Genomic DNA, 19,940 nt, shown 5'->3' with positions numbered 1-19,940 from the left:
CTTGTAGATAAACTTGAAAAAGTGCAGAATAGGGCAGTTCGATTTGTCCTTGGAAATTATGACAAGATGCTTAGTATGACAGAGAGCAAAAAACATTAAATTGGCATCTTCTTGAAAGCCGTCGTCGAAGCCACCGATTAAAATTCCTTCATAGCATTTATCATTCGAGAACAGGGATCATCAGGCAATTGTATTTTCAGCCACCCAACTATGTCTCTCAAGACGAGATCACCACTTAAAAATACGTGAGATTCCTTTTAGGGCTCTTTCTTTGTTCGCACTGTAAGAGAGTGGAGCACTCTACCACCGGAGATTGTCTGTATTGGTTGAAATGATGATTTTTTTCCATGCTTTAGGATTACATTCTTGTGTGCTTGATTATATGTACTGTACCCTCCCTGATGGAATGCCCTATGGCGAAGCAGGTAGTTAATAAATAAATAAATAAATAAATAAATAAATAAATAAATAAATAAATAAATAAATAAATAAATATGCACAAACGGAGATGCTTTGTATTCAAGTATATGTGCTTGCGTGTATATGTGTTTGCGCGTTCAAACCTTCCCTACAACTAAAACACGCTTCGCGTGTTCTGATGTTTTCGTGTTGAGATATCATTTCATATAAGATATTGGAGCATGAACAATAACGCAAAACTAAACTCCTAATTTCGTACAATTGGGAATTAACGAAAAGGAAACTCCGACAAACGCCGAATTTCGCCAAAAAGTTAAACTCTGAAAAACTCCCTCCAAATTTCTAGAAAAATAAACTCCGAAAACATGAAGCCCTACGAGACGAAGTATATTACTCAGACATGCAGGCGGAACCCGGCTGTCCAGCTGTAGCTTTGACGGTTCGGCCTAACTAGAGAAATACTCAACACTTCTGTGCGCTCTCCGGCCCACAACAGCTAGTAAGTTAGAGCAGGCAGTGATATTCACTTTCCCAGTAAGAAAATGAAATACCAGGAAGATCGTTTTATTGGCATCTTCATAAAGGGTTGCTGGTTCCCACCCGTGCTTGCGTCGCCGCTGATGTAAACTTGACGTCAGGTGAAATGGAAGTCAAGCAGGAAATTGTTTAACGTACAGCATAGAGCACCTGCACAACAGCGGCCTCTTCCGCAATGGCTGCCTTCAAGGCTGGAGGGCGTCTCATGGGTGGGAGATGATCTGCGCTACAGAAAAAAGCGATACGTTGTCAAAATTCTTTATATGGTTACGTGACCGCTGTGCTGAACGGAAACTTCACCTTAGTTCTTGATTTGTCAGCACGCGGCTTATGGTGACCACCCCAAAAGAGGGCGTAGCCCCTCTTACTTTTCACAGTGGCAAGGGACAGTCAGAGTTCAGAGGACAGAGGCATTATGCCCTGCCCCCTTGAGCCAGTGCCTAAAGCAACTATGGTGCCCAAACGCTGGGGGTCTGCCACAAATTCGCGAAGATTGGCAGAAAAAAAAATCGCAGAGCTAAACGTAATTTTACGCCCACGGGACAGCCGAGCGAGCGAATGTTTGCAAGTGAGCCACCGTCGTGGCGAGCACATTCATGCGCCACGGGGCGTTTAACAGTGTCCCTGCGCCAGCTGTTCATTCAGAGAATCAGTGGGCCTGCCGATTCTCTACATTCCAGCGTGTACATACTGCGGAGCAAGGGAGAGGGACAGCGGAGAGGGATGCGCGGAGGAGGGGGGCCGCACCTAGTGAAGACAGCCTGCCTCAACGAGCACGTGGTAGCGATCCGGCCGCCCACGGGATTCGCCCCTTGCGACGCCCAGTGCACGGGAGGGCCATGTCGCGGCCGCTCTTGCTCTTGCTCTTCGTCTTGGTGGTGGTTGCGGCATCGTCTGACAGTGACCGTGGTCCCTGGTCGTGGCGAAGGCGTTGCAAGGCGCTGCTACTTCTCGGACAGCCAAGACAGCACCGACGGAGGCACGAACCCTTGGCCGTCCACCGACTGCGCAAGGCTTTCCAGCGAGCACGAATCCAGCAGCGCCGACGCAAGCCATCCACCGGTGCTGCCGACGAAGGAGCCAACTCAGTGGCTGACCTTTGCCAGGCACTTCTGCGCAGACCGTGGAATAAATCCCGCCGCAGAAGACTTCTCGGCCGCCGGCGCCGCTTGGGTGAGCGGATGCTTCGGTCATCGGAATGTTTAGGCAACGCGCATCCAGAAGGCGTGCTAAACTGCGATTTTGATTGTAATATTTAGGGTGCTTATTTCGGCACATTTGTACACCAGTGCACTGCATAATGCGCGTTATTTGTAAAGGTGTCGTCGGAAGTGCCAATTGGGCACCCGAACAACTCCCCCCCACGGCGTGAAAAATGCTGCAACTGTAGAATGCATGGCAATATTTTGTGCTTGAAAATATATTTTTCAGACATTGTTCAAGTTCTCCGATGTGTCCGTTTAAATATAGCACACAAACAAATGCTCTCAGACGTGCGTAGCAATTAACAGTGTGGCATATGTGGCGGCAGTAAGGATGCAAGGTTTACTAAAACGGGATACTCGTAAACGGCCTCGCATGTGTGGTACCTGCATTACGATGCATTTTCGTATTCTGGGATCGCTTCTTACCACCACGCTTAGGACTGTGCGGGATTTGCACTGAGCTAGTATTTTACGTTTACCCTGAATCAAGGTTGCGAATACGTCCTGGCGTCGTCGCCCTTTACTTCCGGCCAGCGTCACGAATACATTGAAGCAAAATTTATTACGAAGAAAAAACGACCTGCAGAAATGCTTCCGCATTTGAGTAATACGCACACACGATAAGTTAAACGTGTCAATATTTCTGTTTTTATTACTGTAGACATTGAATTGCGTGAGGCATTTGCATGACTGCGAATGTGTGCTGCCTGCATTTGGAATCGAACGAAAAAGAGAGAGGCGAGTAATGTTTCTAAATAGCTCGTACACATATCTGCTGCACCTTTTGCTACGCAAGAAAATCTGCTAACGAGTGGTCGTCACGAGCGTGCACTTTCAACCTATTCAACGATATCCATAATGGAATGTCTTTGTTACGCACACAATCGTCCTGAGTTGGACGGTGGCTGTTGACCTCTCACCGTGGCCTGAAACGCTTGCGTCTTTCTACCTCACTGCACAATACACGATTCAAGCGCAGCTCTCAAATAGCGTGGTTTTGCGTGTGATGATGCAAGCTGAACCTTGTTCGTTCTCGTATCCCTCGATATCTACAATTCAGTGTCGTTCCTTACTCAGCGGTGGCTTCGAGAGTAAGGATCGATAAATAAGGGAGCTCCCGAACGGACTGTCCAGCCTCCAGGAAAGTACTCGGGCTCATTGTGACGGATGCTGGGATTGGCGTATAGCGCGTGGGAGAAGTCGCCCTGACAGATGACCGCGCCCGTGTGCGGATCGAAGCTCGACTGTGCCCGTATGTCCACGTCCGGATAGCTATCCGCATTCGTAAATCAGGCGCCTTCTTTACCGGCCTCGCACGAATTCCCAAGGCCGGATGTGCGTCACTGGCAGCAGCGCGTAAGCAGCACTACCTTGGAAAGGCGCGAGCGTAGTGAGTGGAGTTTTATTGTTTCTCGCCTGTCCCGAGCAAACATTGATATCATGCATCCAAGAGGCTGGCTGCCGTGTGTGCCACGCTTTCGTGCAATGAAGAGATGGATACCAACCTTGTTAACACAAATGGCACATGCGGTGCTGCTCTTTTGTTAACCATGGCCAAAAAGGTAGGGATTATGCTTTAAATACAGAGTTGACTGCGGACAGTTTTTGAGAAGCAAAAGTCGCGTTTGTATGCGCAGCGCAAGAATACCACGTACGCTGATGGACTACGACATTGCTTGGCAACGGTCTTGAGATTTGAGCTATCTCGAACTACGTCAGCGGTGAAGCAGCTGCACCTATTCAGTGGCGTAGCAACACCTTCGCGAGTGGGGGGCTGGACTCTCACTCTGTCCGCCGTATATATATATATATATATATATATATATATATATATATATATATATATATATATATATATATATATATATATATATATATATATATATATATATATATATATATATATATAGAGAGAGAGAGAGAGAGAGAGAGAGAGAGAAAGGGGCAGAGCGAGAGACCTACATTTTCTCTGAATTGGACGTGATTTTTTTATATTCACAGAGATGATTATATGATTTACTTTTCAAAACTCTTTTGTTTTAAATGAAGGAAGGATCTGCACAAACGGATGGTACAGGCTGGGCCGCGCTATACCGCGACAGCACAGCAGTGTTTAATAACATTTTGGAAATCTTGCCGTGAAGTTCAAAAACTGCAGCCACATTTAACCTGTTCTTCATCTGAGCATTCCATCTGCAAACTGGACAGTCACAGTTCGATGTTGTAAATACGATGAGTATGAAGAACCTTCTATGACCCTAGTACCTTAAATTCCCACTTACGAAACAAAACATGTGCCTGACAAAGCAAGGTACTTCGCAGAAGTCTTCAGGATAAGCCGGGTGTCAATTTCTTCACTGTTAGAGCCCTCTAATATAAAGTATTTCTAAATGAGAAAACCAAGTTCAGTGGATTAATATTTAAGAAAATCACATTGAGCTGTTTGGGTGTAGTTATACGCTTATAAATGACTGCGAATTTATACACTTGCCGTCGTTCCTTGCCCCCCTACTTTTCCCAGCTTGGGTGGGAGTTTGAGCGGAAATGTTGCCCACCCCTTTGCAGGTGGGCAGCCTTCCTAGTCCAGAAAACCGTGGACGCTGATCATCTTCCTGCTGAGGTAGATCAAGTTACGGGGCAAACTTGAAAGCTGGGCTTCTGAATGTGCTCGACTCCACTGCCTTGTTGCAAAGCCGCTGCGACCGCTGCAGGCTACCATATGATAAGCAAGGTGAAGCAAGTTAATCGGAGACCACAGTGGGAATCTTTTTTGGCTCTCCTGGCTAGGCACAACTAAAATACTCGGCACTTCTGCACACTCATCAACTAACAGCAGCTTGGATATGGAGCAGTGGTGATGCTAATCGTTTTCGAAGAAAGAAACTAAATTTCCTGAAGAAAGAGAGCGTTTGATCGGGCTATAAAACGTTTACTGGTTCCCGCCCGTATTTGCGTCGCCAATTACGTAAATTTCAGGCCAGGCAGAACAAAATAAAATCATGACAGATTGCTGTAATGTTATAGAGCCCCAGCTGAGCGATAGCCTCCTCTGCAATTCTCGAGCGCAAATACGCGAAAGCGTGGAATAGGCAGCCCGCACCGCAGAGAGCCCACAGTGCATGACGGAAGACAGTTGTCACAGCTGAATCGTAGGACAAATTTTATTGCATAATTACGTTATTGCTGTGTTCAAGTAAAACTTTGCCTGACTTGTTAGTTTCCCAGTCTGCCGCCTACAACAACCACTGTCGAAAGTGGGGGGGGGGGACCTCCGCCCCTCTAACATTTCTCAATGGGGGGGCTAGAGCCCCCCTTGCCCCCCCGCTAGATACGCCTATGCACCTATTCGATGGCAATGACGAACGCTGAACGTTTGCAACTTTGAAGTTCACCATGCAGAGCTGGGCCGCGTTGGCACTGGTAAACCATGACATAGGGCCCTTGTCCATCTATAATTTATTGTAATATATTGTATGAATGAAAATAAACTGAAACAACATTATAAAAAGCGCGAACTATACGTAAAATCACACGCGAAATACATAATGCGGCACTGTGTGCGTGACTATTCGGAAGGTGGAATTGGCAGACGTTCTCGGCGGTTCTGTTGCGCCTTTAGGGAAGTGATACAAATATAATTTATGAGATGATAAAATGCACATAAATGACTGCGAGCAATGCTGCCAGTGATTTCTCCAGTTTTTTTTTCTTTTAATATGATGCAGATGATCTTGATGGGACCTATTAAGCAAGTATTAGATCTTAGTGTAGTCGCCTGTAACCGACGCTCTTACATTTTTTTTTTTTTGGAACCTTTCCAGTTTAGAAAATTGCCAGCGGTACTTGTTTTGCCCAAAGACAGAGATATTCTTTCATACTCCTCGGCCAATATCTCTGCCACAGAGAGTATGAAAAAATATGCAGAAACTGACAATCAAGCCCATAATTCCCTTCCTTAATTAACATCATATCGTGACATGTTCGCTATTAAAACTTATGGAAGATGGCACAAAAAAAAAAAGACCGCCAGGACCGCCCGGAAAGCACAGCACAGTCACAGCGAAAGCTGGAAGAGCGGCATTTATAGAGCCCGTTATAAACTTTATTGCTGCTACTAATACAAGTACACAAGCAACGTACCCACTACACCACAAATCATGATTTTTGTGAAGTTAAAGCAACCACCACGACATTACTCGTCGTTCTGCGGAGAAGCGTACCATCTGTAAGGCATTATGTATGTGCAGTTTCTTGATGCGACGGCTGACGACGATGAAGAATTATGACTGAGCCTGTTGTAATGGATTGGAAGCTTTAAATGACCCACTAGTTACTTAATTCGCACTGTGTGGCGCCCGGTCGTTATTTCACTCTCCCATTATGCTCTATAACATACGCTAACGTGAGAAAGAGATAGAGAGAGGGAATTAACTTTATTGAGACCCCGAGGAAATGGATCATGGGAGCCTCATGGGCTTCCTTGGCAACCAATATAAGTTCACTTGCGTGGAACACACTACGCTATAAATGATCATAATTTTTGTGGAGTAGGGAAGTAGCCAATATGCAATTTTTCGTCAATCTGCGGAGAACCGTGGCACCCGCTAAACACCTGTAAGGCATTAAGGCATTATGTGCACTTTGTTGATCCTGTGGCTGATGAAGATGAAGAATTATGGCTGAGACCTTTGTAATGAGTTGGAAGCATTCAACAACCCACTCGTTGCGCAATTCGCATTGTGTGACGCCTGGTTACAGAATTCGTGTCGTGTGACGCCTGCTTGTTATTTAACTCTTCCATTACGCTGCACGACATATGTTAATGTGGTTCCTTCCCGACATGGAGCCTCTATAGGGTCTTTTTGCAAAGCAGTTTCAGACACCGGCATGTCTCTGAGGTAGAATACTTGGCTCCACGCAGAGGGCCCAGGTCTGGACATAGTTCCATCCTGAATATTTTTTCTTATTTCATTTTTTTTTCTTATTTCGCGTGATAGTGGCTACGGACAGCGGCGGCGGCAGCAGCAGCAGGAGCAGCGGACAACTACGGCGCCAAAAACGGCCCTTGTTGTGATCTCATAACAGCTTTCGCTGTAAAATGCTCCTTTAGACCAGATTTAATTTGTATTGCCTGCTCTAAAACACGATTATGCACACTAGACACCTCAGTCGAAGGATTTTGGCACGCTAGATGACGTGACTTTGTTTAAGAAATGCCACCATTGCGGATTCTGAGGTTTTTTTTTCTGCAATTAACTGGAACTTGAACCAGCAATAGACAATCACGCCTCCATTCGAAACATCTTTAGAGGATATAGTACGCAAAGGTAGCATTATCTTTTTTTATTGCTACATGGGAATGACGTTGGACAGTTATGTAAAATATGAGCACTGAAGATTTATTGGCCCAATACAATAAAAAACGCACTCCGACTGAGCTATCCTGAACATTCATTAGTAAGTTCCTCAGCAGTAACCACGTAGAGAAAAATGTGCTTTGTTTAAGGCTAAAAATGGGAACATTGTCGCCCATAACAATTCAGAAGTTAAGATAGTTCAGTGTTTGAGATGCTTCCGTAGTATTTTTGAAGAGCACATGTCACGCAATGCACGTGTTGAAATGCTTTCATGTATATACAACATTCCATCTAGAGAGCGTATAATGTTACCTAAGGCATCGCCATTTAAAAATATTTTCTCTCATCTTACTGAAACAACTGCCATCTTGTTTTGACTGAAGGCTTTAATAACCCTAATGCAGCCATCCGACCACACAGAAAAAGTGCCTGCATCAGAAATGTCCGCTGTAGGAGGCTGGAAACCCTCGCAGAATTCGAGGCCAGATGAAGCGGCAAGTCTCACGCACAAGCAGGGATAACCTTGTAATAATTGTCTCAAATGAAAAGCATTGGGCGTCTCGCTCGAACGTGGGATATATCGCGCAGAAGTTAGGCTAAAAGATATTATTTTGCGGTTTTACTCGAGGCCGATAGCTGGATGGAAATATTGCACGTTTCGTCTCCTCTGTATGAAAGTCATCAAACTCAATAGTTACTCTTTTTTTTATACAGACGTATAATCTTTGGATATACCATGGTCCGACAAATATTTTTATAAAGGAGCCTCGCAGAGAGGTGGCCAGAAGAACAAATCACTGGCGCTCTGGTATTCTTAGCCCGTCAGTGCCTTCTGAATGAACAAACATTTTCAACAAAATTTACTTGCATTTCTTAACGGACTGCTTTAGCCGCACGTGTTTTTGCGCTGAAACACTTGGCCGCATACGCGGGAAAAATACATCCGCATAGAAACTTTTTTATAACATCTTAAATCGACTCTATATATATATATATATATATATATATATATATATATATATATATATATATATATATATATATATATATATATATATATATATATATATATATGCTCCTCGCGTGCGCAATGATCCCACATAAGCGCATGCACACGAAGTAACGTCTTTTAGCAATATGATTATCTTACGCGAAAGAAGCGCATGTCTATAGAATGCTTATCCTGACATTTCCGCAAGTCCCCCCCCCCCCCCTGCAAATTTTTGTTTGCTCTTGCACGGATAGCGCCATCGAGGAGGCCGTTTTGCGGCAGCGAACACGCTCCCGTACAATAAGGGCTGCCCCTAGCTGTGCGAGGAGGCGAATGCCGCCGATGAAAGAGGGCGGTGGCCGCGCGCAGCTTCTGCCGCTTTCGAGCGTCGCCAACGGGCGGCCCGTGGTCTGTGACTCTAGCTCCAGGCACCATCGACGAGTTTACGTCGCAAGCCGCATACCCATCCGCTTTGCGGTTCAAGTTTTCGGTTGTGGCCGCGGCGGGAGCGCGAGTTAACGACAGGTGGTCGCGGAGAGGATCCCTCTTGAGCGAGGAGGAGAGGACGCCGGTGATGATCGCGCGCGTGCGGCGCCTGCCTGATGGCGCATTGATGTGCCCGACCATCGGCCGCTGTGATTTGAATGGGCGGCAAAAGCGACGTCGTTTTCGCGTCGGACGTGCCTCGCGCGACAACGGCTTTGTGGTCCGGTGATGTCGCCTTGCGGTTAATTCCGGCTGCCCCTTTCAAAAGAGCGGCCGTAATTAGGCCCCGCGACACAATGGGCGCCGCAAAGGTCCCCCTATTCGCGGTGTCCGGCTTTTGAGAGGCAGAATTTCAATTTTGCGCCCCTCGGGCCTCTGTTGCTTTCGTGCAAAAGAAGGCGCTGCTCAATGGACGGCGAGCCGCTTTTAATTTGAGCCGACGCCGCTGCGCGATCGATGCCGACGGCGGGGCGCCAGCTTGGACACGTCCCTGCTGTGTGCACCACCACCTGCGGCGGCAGCCCGGCATGACAGTCCTTGCTCCTGCCTCGCTCCTTGGCTTTTCAATAGTTCTAAAGCGATCTTATGCGCAGTGTGATTGTATACAACAAGAACTGACGTCGACGCAAAAAAAAGAGAAAGCGCTACAGCGGCGCCCGCATCCCTTGGCACCGTACACACACACGCACATACACACACACACACACATCTATATATATATATATATATATATATATATATATATATATATATATATATCGTATCTATTCCTCGATTCGGTTGTGGTTTAGGTGGTGATTTGAAGCGGGCGAACAAACGACGCGCGACGTTTAATTACCAACACTTCGGTACGGGTTCGGCCTTCGTCAGGGCATACATACCGTACATACGTCAGCATAGATACATATGTAATGGTATGTATGCGCTGACGAAGGCCTGACCCCGGCCGGAACGTTGGCAATTAAACATACCTTTACATTCGTTCGTCCCCTTCACATGAGCTAGCTAGATAGATAGATAGATAGATAGATAGATAGATAGATAGATAGATAGATAGATAGATAGATAGATAGATAGATAGATAGATAGATAGATAGATAGATAGATATACTGCATCGATATGCTATGCGTTACGGTGAAATGAACATGAAAGCCTCAGATTCACTTGTTCCACACTCGCAACACCTGCACGCCGTGGATTCTAACAACCACCACGTGCCGTCCATTCCTGAGGAGGTGAGGGGGAGAGAGAGAGATGACTGTCCTCTTCGGCAACTAACTGCACGAACGCGGTGTAAGCTAAATACAAAACATGGTCAGTTTAACAAGAGAGTTGCGCACATTCCTTGCGGTCGCCAGTGGCCACGGAGAAAGACAGGCTGCAGCAGCGCCTGAGGGCGGCTCGATATTGTCACCAAGGAAGTCCGCTTTTCGCCGCATTTCAATATGATATGAACAATATGATTCGTATACAAGCCTCCAACATGGCGCCGTATGGGTAGCTTCGTCCAAGCTCCGACAGATGGCAGCAATTTTGCATAAGGACTACAGCCAGAGCGCTCAACGCATGGCAACGGCAGCGGCGCGCTATTGGCTGCGCGCACACAGGGACGCCGTAGCGGACTTCCGCCTAGTAGCGGACGCGCGACGCGACGATGCATTCTCCTTCTCGGGGTGCTTTTCGCGGGAATTTTAAACGGTGAACGCGCCCGCCGGGCCCGTGGAATTTTCGTCGCCGCCTGTGCATGTGAACTGCCACTGCTCTCGCGTTGACCGAAGACGACGCCATCTCCGTAGGGTTCGACTATGCTTTGTGCATTTTGTTTTGTTATAACGGTGAACACGTTTGCCCATGAACATTTGTGTTGTCGCCACTGTCTTTTGTGGCTTGGCGATGCCGCAAGAAGCGATCGGCCGTTGTGTTCTACTGTGCGTTTCTTTTTTTTTAACAGTGAACACATTCGCCCTTGAATATCTGTGCTGTCTGCTGTGTCTTTTGAGCCCTCGCTTTGTGGCATGGCATAATCGTTGTTTTGTTGGACTGATTGCTATTTTTTTAACGCTGAACACACTTTCACGTGAATATATGCGTTGTCGCCATCGTTTTTTGTGATCTCGCGTTGTCGCAAGACGTGACCGCTGTGGGTTCAAGTGTTCGTTGTGTTTTTTTTATTATTTTTCTTCCGCGGCTGTTCTTGCCAACGCATTTCGCAGCCCTGCAACGCCGGTGTTGTACGGCTATGACCACGAAAAACAGCGCATGTGAGACGTCGGCGCGCCGCGCGATCGAATGCTAAAGATAATGACAGTTCATCGCATGACGTTGGCGTGCTTCCATCGAACATAGCCACATAGGTAATTGTGTTCTAGCTATTTTCCTATCTTATGGCGTAGGTACCATAGGATGGGAAAATAATCAAAGCAATCAGAGCACAATGTGAACCAGAGCTACAATATGGTTGGATCTCACGAAAGTATTCCACAAACCTGCACATTTGGCCATACTCACTTAGGTAACCAACCTAAACCTAGGAGAAAGATCATGCAGCTACATCCGATACTTCCTAACGAATAGGAAGGTTACCTTCAACATGAGGGAACTCGAGTCTGAGGTGAGGAGCATGGACAGTTTAGTTACACCTCTGGGTTCCATGATACCGCTCATGCTCTTAATCTCATTATGACAGGATTTTCAGAAAAACGGGAAGACATCGTAGGAATCAATCGCTCCGTATACACGAATGATGTTGACATATGGATCTCGCAAGGCAGTGCTGGGTAAATAGAACAGAAATCACAGGAAGTGGTAGATAAAGTGGAAGTCTACCTCACAGGCACAAGGATTGAATTTTCACCGGAGAAATCAGAACTCCTTCATAGACCCATCCTTAACAGCAGGTGGCCCAAGAGATACATCAAGGAGAGAGAGTAAGAGGAGATACAGACTTGCACGAAAAAATTTTGCAGATCCCACGCGATGTGGGAATCGGTTTCATGCGAAGCAGTGAGCGAGTACTTCTATGCTGTATTTGATGGCATTGAGCCAAGCGTTACGAGGTGGACCGACGTTTTTTAAATGCGGAGCATTTCTTAGTCGCACCTGCGGCGTCGGCGGGGCCGTCCACACCCCCACTGCGCATGCTTGCTCGGCTCGTCTCATGCCTTCAGCAAGCCTCTCCTCTCCCTCCCTCCTCTCCCTCGAACGCGGGTGGTGTGTATATAAGCGGCGGAGCGCGCGTTCAGAATTCAGTCAAGGGCGTCTTTACTTGGCTTTCGCTTGACTTGACGCTTTGCTTGACTCGAGTAGATGCGATGGAAGCAACAGTACCTTCAATCAGCGTCCCACCACTCGTTGAAGGCCACGTTACCCCACCCTCACCGTCGTCGGCGTCAACAACAGCAAGCAACGCAGAAGACAAGGCTGTGAAGAGACGAGCATACGACGCTGAACGCAAGCGTTTGAAGCGAGCTGCGGACCCGGAACTTCGTGCACGCTGGAGCCGTTCAAGTCGTACTTGGTGTGCGCATCGTGTAACAATTAAGCATTTCCAAACCGTACCCAATTACGCAACATTCACGCGATACCCCCACCACTCTGCGATGCATTTGCTCGAGTTCCCCCCGTGGGAAGATGCGGGCGACTTTTTTAACACGAAAGTGTTTTATGCCGGGGTCCACCAACACTTCAGTGACGTATTTCCGTCACGGAAATGACGTCGAAAAAATATACACAATCAGATGGCAAAGAAAAAAAGGTACCGTCAACGGGCATCAAACCCGCGATCGCTCGGTCCGCGGCAACAGATGCTGGGCACGCTATCCACTGCGCCACGGTCACAGACTCTGGAGGCTTTACGAACGCGCCTTTTATATCTACCACTCTCCCGGTCGGCTGGGTGGTGTTGAGCTTTGGGAGTGGTAAGGTAAAGTAATTCGTCGTTGCTGTGGCCTCCGCGACTAGCACCTGCAACGCGTTACGCGTCCGTCCCATTCGGCGCGTTTTCAATAGAAGTTGAATTTTGTCAATGCCTTAACACACCGCGAGGTGGCGACCTTTGCCCAAGCGTCGTAAAAGCGTCGGCCTCGCTCAGCATTACGCTAATACCAACCAAAAAATCACAGCATATCCACGGGGTGAATGATGATGAGTGGGGCGAAGCTACGGAGGGAATCATCTGTAAACCGTGAAACTCTTCCGTGAAATGCGCCCAGTACATAATATAAAGAGTGTGAAACATCGTGTATATATTAAACATCAAACTTTTATTGTACTGTTGGTTTACGTGGTCCCTTCATTATCACTTGTGATCGGTGAAATGCAAGGAAGAAGTCCGCTCCCGAGCGAAAGAGCGCCAAGAGCGACCGCATTCCCCGCTCGCCCTGTGCGAATTAAAGGCAAGGCTAGAGGGAGGACAGGACGCGCGTTCCACGACGCGAGGTCGGTAGCATGCCCAACGAAAGCCAACGGAACGCGATCGTGCAAGTGCTCCGGCTTCGCATCGCCTCATGGTTCCATTTAGCGTCCCAAAACCAAATATATTGCTCAAGGTGTGCCTTGCGTTTTTCGTAGAAATAATTTCTTTATCATGTACATTAAGACGAAAAGTTGAAAGCTCACTGGAGTGTATCGCCCGCAAAGTATGTCTTTTAGTGTGATTTAACTCTCGTACGGCAGGGTCCTCGCGCCGTTGCCGGTCCACCTCGCCCGTTGACGATCGGGCGAGGTGGCTACATACAACTACTACTACTACACTTTAAGAAAAACATCTGGCGTTCTTTCGTTCTGCTTTTACAAAACATCTGGCGTCTTTCGTTGGTTTATTTCATCAATCAACGGCGTTTTGAACAAAATTTTTATTGTTTAATCACGCACAGGAGAAATCTCACCAGGCACTACCTTGGAGGTAAACAATGGCTGCTAATGGGAATGAGAGACAGAAGAAGTCGGCTTTTAGCTAACACTTACACTTCTACTTCTACTAACGTTTCCTACTGGAACATGCCAATGGCTGCTAATGGGGAATGAGAGACAGAAGAATTCGGCTTTTAGTTAACGCGCACGCTGCGAATTTTGTATTGTTCAACAACGCACAGGAGAAATCTCCCACCGGCACCACCTTGGAGGTCAAAGCGTAAGACTTGTTACGGACTACTACGATGACGACGACTACGAGGGACGAACGGGTGCCGCCTTAAGGAGCTTCGCCCCTAAAATAGCTATGCGACGCGCGCCTGCCTCGTCTGGCTGTAACCAAGCGTTCCCCGTCGTCGCGCTTGCCCGGGAAGAATCGCGGCTGGGCTACCGGGGCGACACGACGCGCTTTGCGTTGCCCTCTGGTCCGGCCGTGGGTGTTCAATCACATTTTAACAGTCCGCGGGATGGCGAAGAAGCTTTGCGTCCAATATGCGACGCTCTTCTGGCTATCACACCTCGTTCTCTGATTGCGCTTTCACCGTTAACTACTACAGCTGCCACAAGGGTTTGTTTAATCATTTAACATGGACGTTAGTCGTCGGGATGGAGATGTACCACCAATCATCAAAGTGGGTGCATACACGTTAAACGGCGCCATTAGCTGCCAGACATCAATATACATTGTGCAAACTCTCTCATATCAATGTACAGTAAGCATTCAGTTACTTCTGTAAGGGCACTTTTTACTTTCGTGTTATTCCGATTCCTATGACGGAGGGATCAACGGTGTTTTATTTTTTGTAAGTGTAGTGGTTCTGTGCACATCGTGGCCTTACCAAGCACGCCGACAACACTGGCGTTGAAAGGGTAACTTATGTTCTGACCTAATGTCAGCCCTCACGTTAGAGTACATATCTCCATACTATCGAAACTAAGTGCATTTTATGGTGCAGTCATGTGAATATCGCACGTAACTTTCGTTAATATATTCCTCCGGGGTCGAGCAATGCTTCAATATAGCGTGCTGAATCATTGGAATATAAATGTAATGTTTATTAGACTGTTATAAAAGCGGAGACAAAACTGGAACCACAGATGTTAATCTGATATGACGCCTGTATCGTAGGAGTACATATGTAGTGTTTATTGCTTTCTTGTAAAATTAGGTAGCCAGCACGAAAACCACAATTGACGCTGCACCGACATTACGCCTGCATAGGCTGTTTTTCCAAACCAGTTTGTAGACATGGCGTGGCTCTGTGGGAGAATACCTGATTGCCACGCCGAATGCTTTGGTTTGATTCCTGCTGAGATCCTAACTTTTATTCTTTCCATTCGGGGGGTCGGGTGAACGCTGCAGATGTCGGTTTTTCTTAACGCTCTCGCATTTAAATTGCCAATGTCTGTTCTCGTCGTTTCTGGGCAGATATAACTTGTGAATCACCTGTGGCGCATACCCGTTCACCGCAGCCCATGGTAAACGGGTATGTGCCACACGTGTCTGGAGGAAAGGGTTTGACGACGTACGCGACAGGATTTTTACGTTATTCAAGTCATGACCCGACAGTTATATTCGTCAAATGCTCTTACCCTCCCATGCCAATTTTGGTATACGACAAGTTAAGGAGGCGATCATGAGAGCTCCAAGACGTATGCGGCTAGATAGATAGATAGATAGATAGATAGATAGATAGATAGATAGATAGATAGATAGATAGATAGATAGATAGATAGATAGATAGATAGATAGATAGATAGATAGATAGATAGATAGATAGATAGATAGATAGATAGATAGATAGATAGATAGATAGATAGATAGGAAGAAACGCTCAAAGTTTCAAAGGTTCGCTAAGAAATGCTTCGCATTTAAAATGTGGGGGGCATCCCCATCATTGAACAAGTTACGGTCCTTGTACTCAACATTAAGTCGAAGCGAACTAACAGCAATACTCTTATAAAAATAGTGACTAAGGTCCCTAAGGCAAATTGGCTGATCAGGAGAATCACAAACAAGTGTCACGGAATGAAGGAGGCTAGCAATGTGAGGCCTACATGGGACAATACAGAAAAGGACAAAATCAATGTGTTCGTAAGGAAAGCTTTTAAGCAGGTCCTAGGCTTGCCCGAAAGCACCAGCATAGAGACATTAACGCACCTGGGCGTATGCATAACACCTTAGAATGATTGACTGAAGCTCAGTTGGAAAGAATTGCCAGCACCTGGACTGACAAAAGTATACTAGATAAATTACAAACCATAACCAGCAAGGACCCAAGGTTGCATCGGCCAGAGATTGGGAGCCAGATTGACATTGCCAACTTACTGAAAACGAAATACACACAAAATTCAATTAGGGCAGTAGAACGAGCACAGCTAATACCACCTAATTGAGACGGCTAATCATTGGACATTATTCCCAAAGCATGAAGTTAAATCACCACAGAAGATGCCGCAAGTTATTTTTGAAGTTATGAAACATTTTTGTGTTACCTTTCACACCTTGCTGTTGACTTCACGAAGTCTACAACCCACGATGTGTTTGTCTTCAAGCGTAGTCTTCTACCCAGCTGCAGGCGTCTTGTTCATCTGTGATATTCGCCGGAAGCACGCCAACGTCAGGCAATGAAATGTCATTGTCTTTAGCATTCGATCGCGCACCGCGCCGACGTCTCACATCCGCTGTTTTCTGTGGTCATAGCCGTACAACACCGGCGTTGTAGGGCTGCGAAATGCGTTGGCAACAACAGCCGCGAAAAAAAAAAAATAATTTTAGAAAAACACAACGAACACTTGAATCCATGGCGATCACGTCTTCCGACAACGCGAGATCACAAAAACACATATATAATCACGTGAAAGCTTGCTCAGGGTTAAAAAAAACTATAGCAATTAGTCCAACAAAACAACGATTATGTCTTGCCACAACGCGAGGGCTGAAAAGACACAGCAGACAGCACAGATATTCAAGGAGGAGTATGTTCACCGTTAAAAAAAAAAAGAAACGCACAATGGAACACAACGGCCGATCGCTTCTTGCGGCAGCGCCAAGGCACAAACGACAGTGGCGACAACACAAATGTTCATGGGCGAATGTGTTCACCGTTATAACAAAACAAAATGCACAAAGCACAGTCGAACCATACGGCGACGGCGTCGTCTTCGGTCAACGCGACAGCAGTAGCAGTTCACAAGTAGAAGCGGCGACGAAAATTCCACGGGCCCGGCGGGCGCGTTCACCGTTTAAAATTCCCGCGAAAGGCACCCCGAGAATGAGAGTGCGTCGTCGCGCCGTCGCGTCGTGGCGGCCGTTGCTAGGCGGAAGTCCGCGGCGGCATCCCTGTGTGCGCGCACCAATAGCGCACCGCTGCCGTTGCCATACGTTGAGGGCTCCGGCTATTACAAACACGCGAACCGGCTTCTTCCGTGAAAGGTAGTAACTCGCTGGGCGCAAACTATGTGAAATATCTGGTTAGAGTAGACTGCTTGTAAACCAAGTGGAGCATAACAGACAGAAGCCTCAAGCCAGCGGTCGGACGGCTTCGCGACGACTGACGGTGCCTCTGCATGTGTGAGCGTCTGCATACGTGTATGTTCGTACTGATGGTTTCGCGTTTGCTGCGAGTGCGTTTTGGCACCGCGCTGTGAACTTTAGGCCGCACAATATGAGAATTTGTGAGTACACAAAGAACTACTATTGCGCGGACGCTATCAGAGCAGTTCAAAAACAATTTCTTTACAACTACGGCTTCGGTGCGCTCATGGCAACATTGTGATGTGCCGTCCCGACGATTCAGTGTTTTCTTTTTTTTCGGTCTAAATTCGTGTACGTTTCAATGTCATTTGACAAGTTGTCTCGCACTGCGTATTGATGGATCTTCTCAGCGGGCAAATGCCGCTGCTTCTTGTGGTGTCCGGCCGAGCGTCGCATTTGATCATGTCGATAATGCACAGGCGCGCGAAACGAATAAGAGACACGCGCCGCATCCTGCTCGTGGCTTATCGGTACCGGGCCACGCAACGATGAACATGTGGCAATAAACGTCACTCGCTCCTAGGAAACTTGTCTGCTCCTTTTTCGCATGAACCGACGTTGACACAACAGTTGTGTGCATTCGTTTCTTTTGGTGCTCACACAAAACGTGAGCAAATACGACGCCTTTTTTTAATTCTCCTTAATTTTCGTTCCCTTTGCACTTGAGTGAACTTGCCGCTCTCTGTCATCAACAAATTCATAGACCAAAGCTTTAACACTGCGAGATTGCTGGTGGAAGGAGAAGCAGTCTACAAGACTGAGCATGTAGTAGCATGCAACGCCAAGGAAAAGAAAGAAAATACAGTAACGTTCGCCGGACTTGTTCTGCCAACGTCGGCTGTGGACTAGGACCCACATGAACTTGAAATAGAATGAATAAATTAGAAGGTATTATATATATATATATATATATATATATATATATATATATATATATATATATATATATATATATATATATATATATATATATATATATATATATATATATACATATATATACACATGTTACTATACGGGACATTACTGCGCCGGCGACGGCAAACACCCACTGAGAGTGTCCAAGTAATTGCTAGCGCAATAAAAGGCGTTCGTACACTGTAAACCACAAAACACCCGTATGGGTGTAAGTTGGTGTCTATAACTCACAACCCTACACCCCAAAAAATAGGTGTACAAAGGAGGACTACACCTATACAATGGATGTAATTTCAAACTTACACCCAAGGGTGTGAATATTTTTGTTGGGTGTAAAAGCATATTACACCCAAACGAGAAAAAGGGTGTTAGGTCTTTATGCACAATTACACGCAAACACCGAGGCAAAAATTTCCATAATTCGAATGGTTCCCCCTCCCAGCTAGCTCCCATTGAAACGCTACAAAGCTTACCCGTTAGCTAGTCCTTTCAAGGGCGCATGACCTATTGTAGTGGCTTCTGCCACCGTGGGAAAATGCTGGCCCCAGCACAGCATAGATGGCCCTCACATATACGGTAGAGCACTGCACGGGCCGTGATTTTCGGCCCGGGCCCGGAACTTGTTCAAGTTTACCCGCCCGAGCCCGGCCCGGTGATTCAATGCGCGAACCGGGCCCGGTCCGAACGCGAGAAAAAATGTCCCCTACCCGGCCCGGCCCGATGGCAGATCAGGCCCGCCGGAGGCCCGAGGTTATAGTATAAGCGGTGTTGCCAGAACATAAAATCTGCAGCAAAGTGTTAAAAGGGAGCTCACGGTGTAAACAGTTGAGTGGACATACTGGGTATTTTCAATGTTTGTTCGGCAATGGTGCACTACACCTTTTTTTTTTTGGAAATGCAATGGGGATCATCAAGAGCGTTTTGTAGCAGATGCTGCAGCAAGGAAAGCGATTTGCACCATGAGTTCAATTCCGATAGCAAGTGCAATAAAATCAAACGACACAGAGAACAAAACGCTCTCTTCAATTTGCGTTTATTGCGCTCTTTACTGAAACTTAAAACATGCTTTAACGACAAAGCCAATCGTGGACCGATCTTCTGGATATGTAACCCCTTAGAAAAAATCTTAGTGAGAAATTATTGAAAAGCCATTGGTCAATGTTGACATATAATATTGAAGAGTAATTGTCCGTCCATTGAATGATAATTGATTTCAATGTTGACACCTATGGAAAATTATTGGCCACTGAAATTTTACAATATTATTGACAGAGAAGTTGTTGAATAGTAGTGGACTTGTTATTTAGAGTGCATTGTGCATTGAGAATTCTTCTTAATTGTTCTGTTGAATAATCATTGAGCTACAATTGAAGCAGCATTGAAATTTGATGATGTATTGAAAGTGCACATTCAGTATGTTTTAATGGTTGTTCATTTTTTGTAGACGTACAAGGTGAAAGACGCTACCTCAGTACGAACAATGCCTACTGAGGCACGTGCCTCAGTACTACTGAGGTCCGTGCCTGAGTAGGCATTGTTCAAAACGTCTGATATAGAACCTCTTGAAGAATTCCTA

The 19,940-nt window shown here is 46.4% G+C and overlaps 1 protein-coding gene across 1 annotated transcript in view; it reads left to right on the top strand.

Annotated features, from left to right (window-relative positions):
- Positions 1 to 1,680: 1,680 nt before the first annotated feature.
- Positions 1,681 to 19,940, top strand: part of LOC119406748 (uncharacterized) — a 273,147-nt gene continuing 254,887 nt past the window's right edge. The window contains exon 1 of the mRNA XM_037673480.2: positions 1,681 to 2,130. Coding sequence (XP_037529408.2) covers positions 1,681 to 2,130 — 450 coding nt within the window. The remainder of the gene's footprint in view (positions 2,131 to 19,940) is intronic.

The sequence above is a fragment of the Rhipicephalus sanguineus genome, chromosome 10 (assembly GCF_013339695.2).
Source record: "Rhipicephalus sanguineus isolate Rsan-2018 chromosome 10, BIME_Rsan_1.4, whole genome shotgun sequence".
Lineage (NCBI taxonomy): Eukaryota > Metazoa > Arthropoda > Arachnida > Ixodida > Ixodidae > Rhipicephalus > Rhipicephalus sanguineus.
Note: the sequence above shows the minus strand (reverse complement) of the source record. Positions and strands in the feature narration are given on the sequence as shown.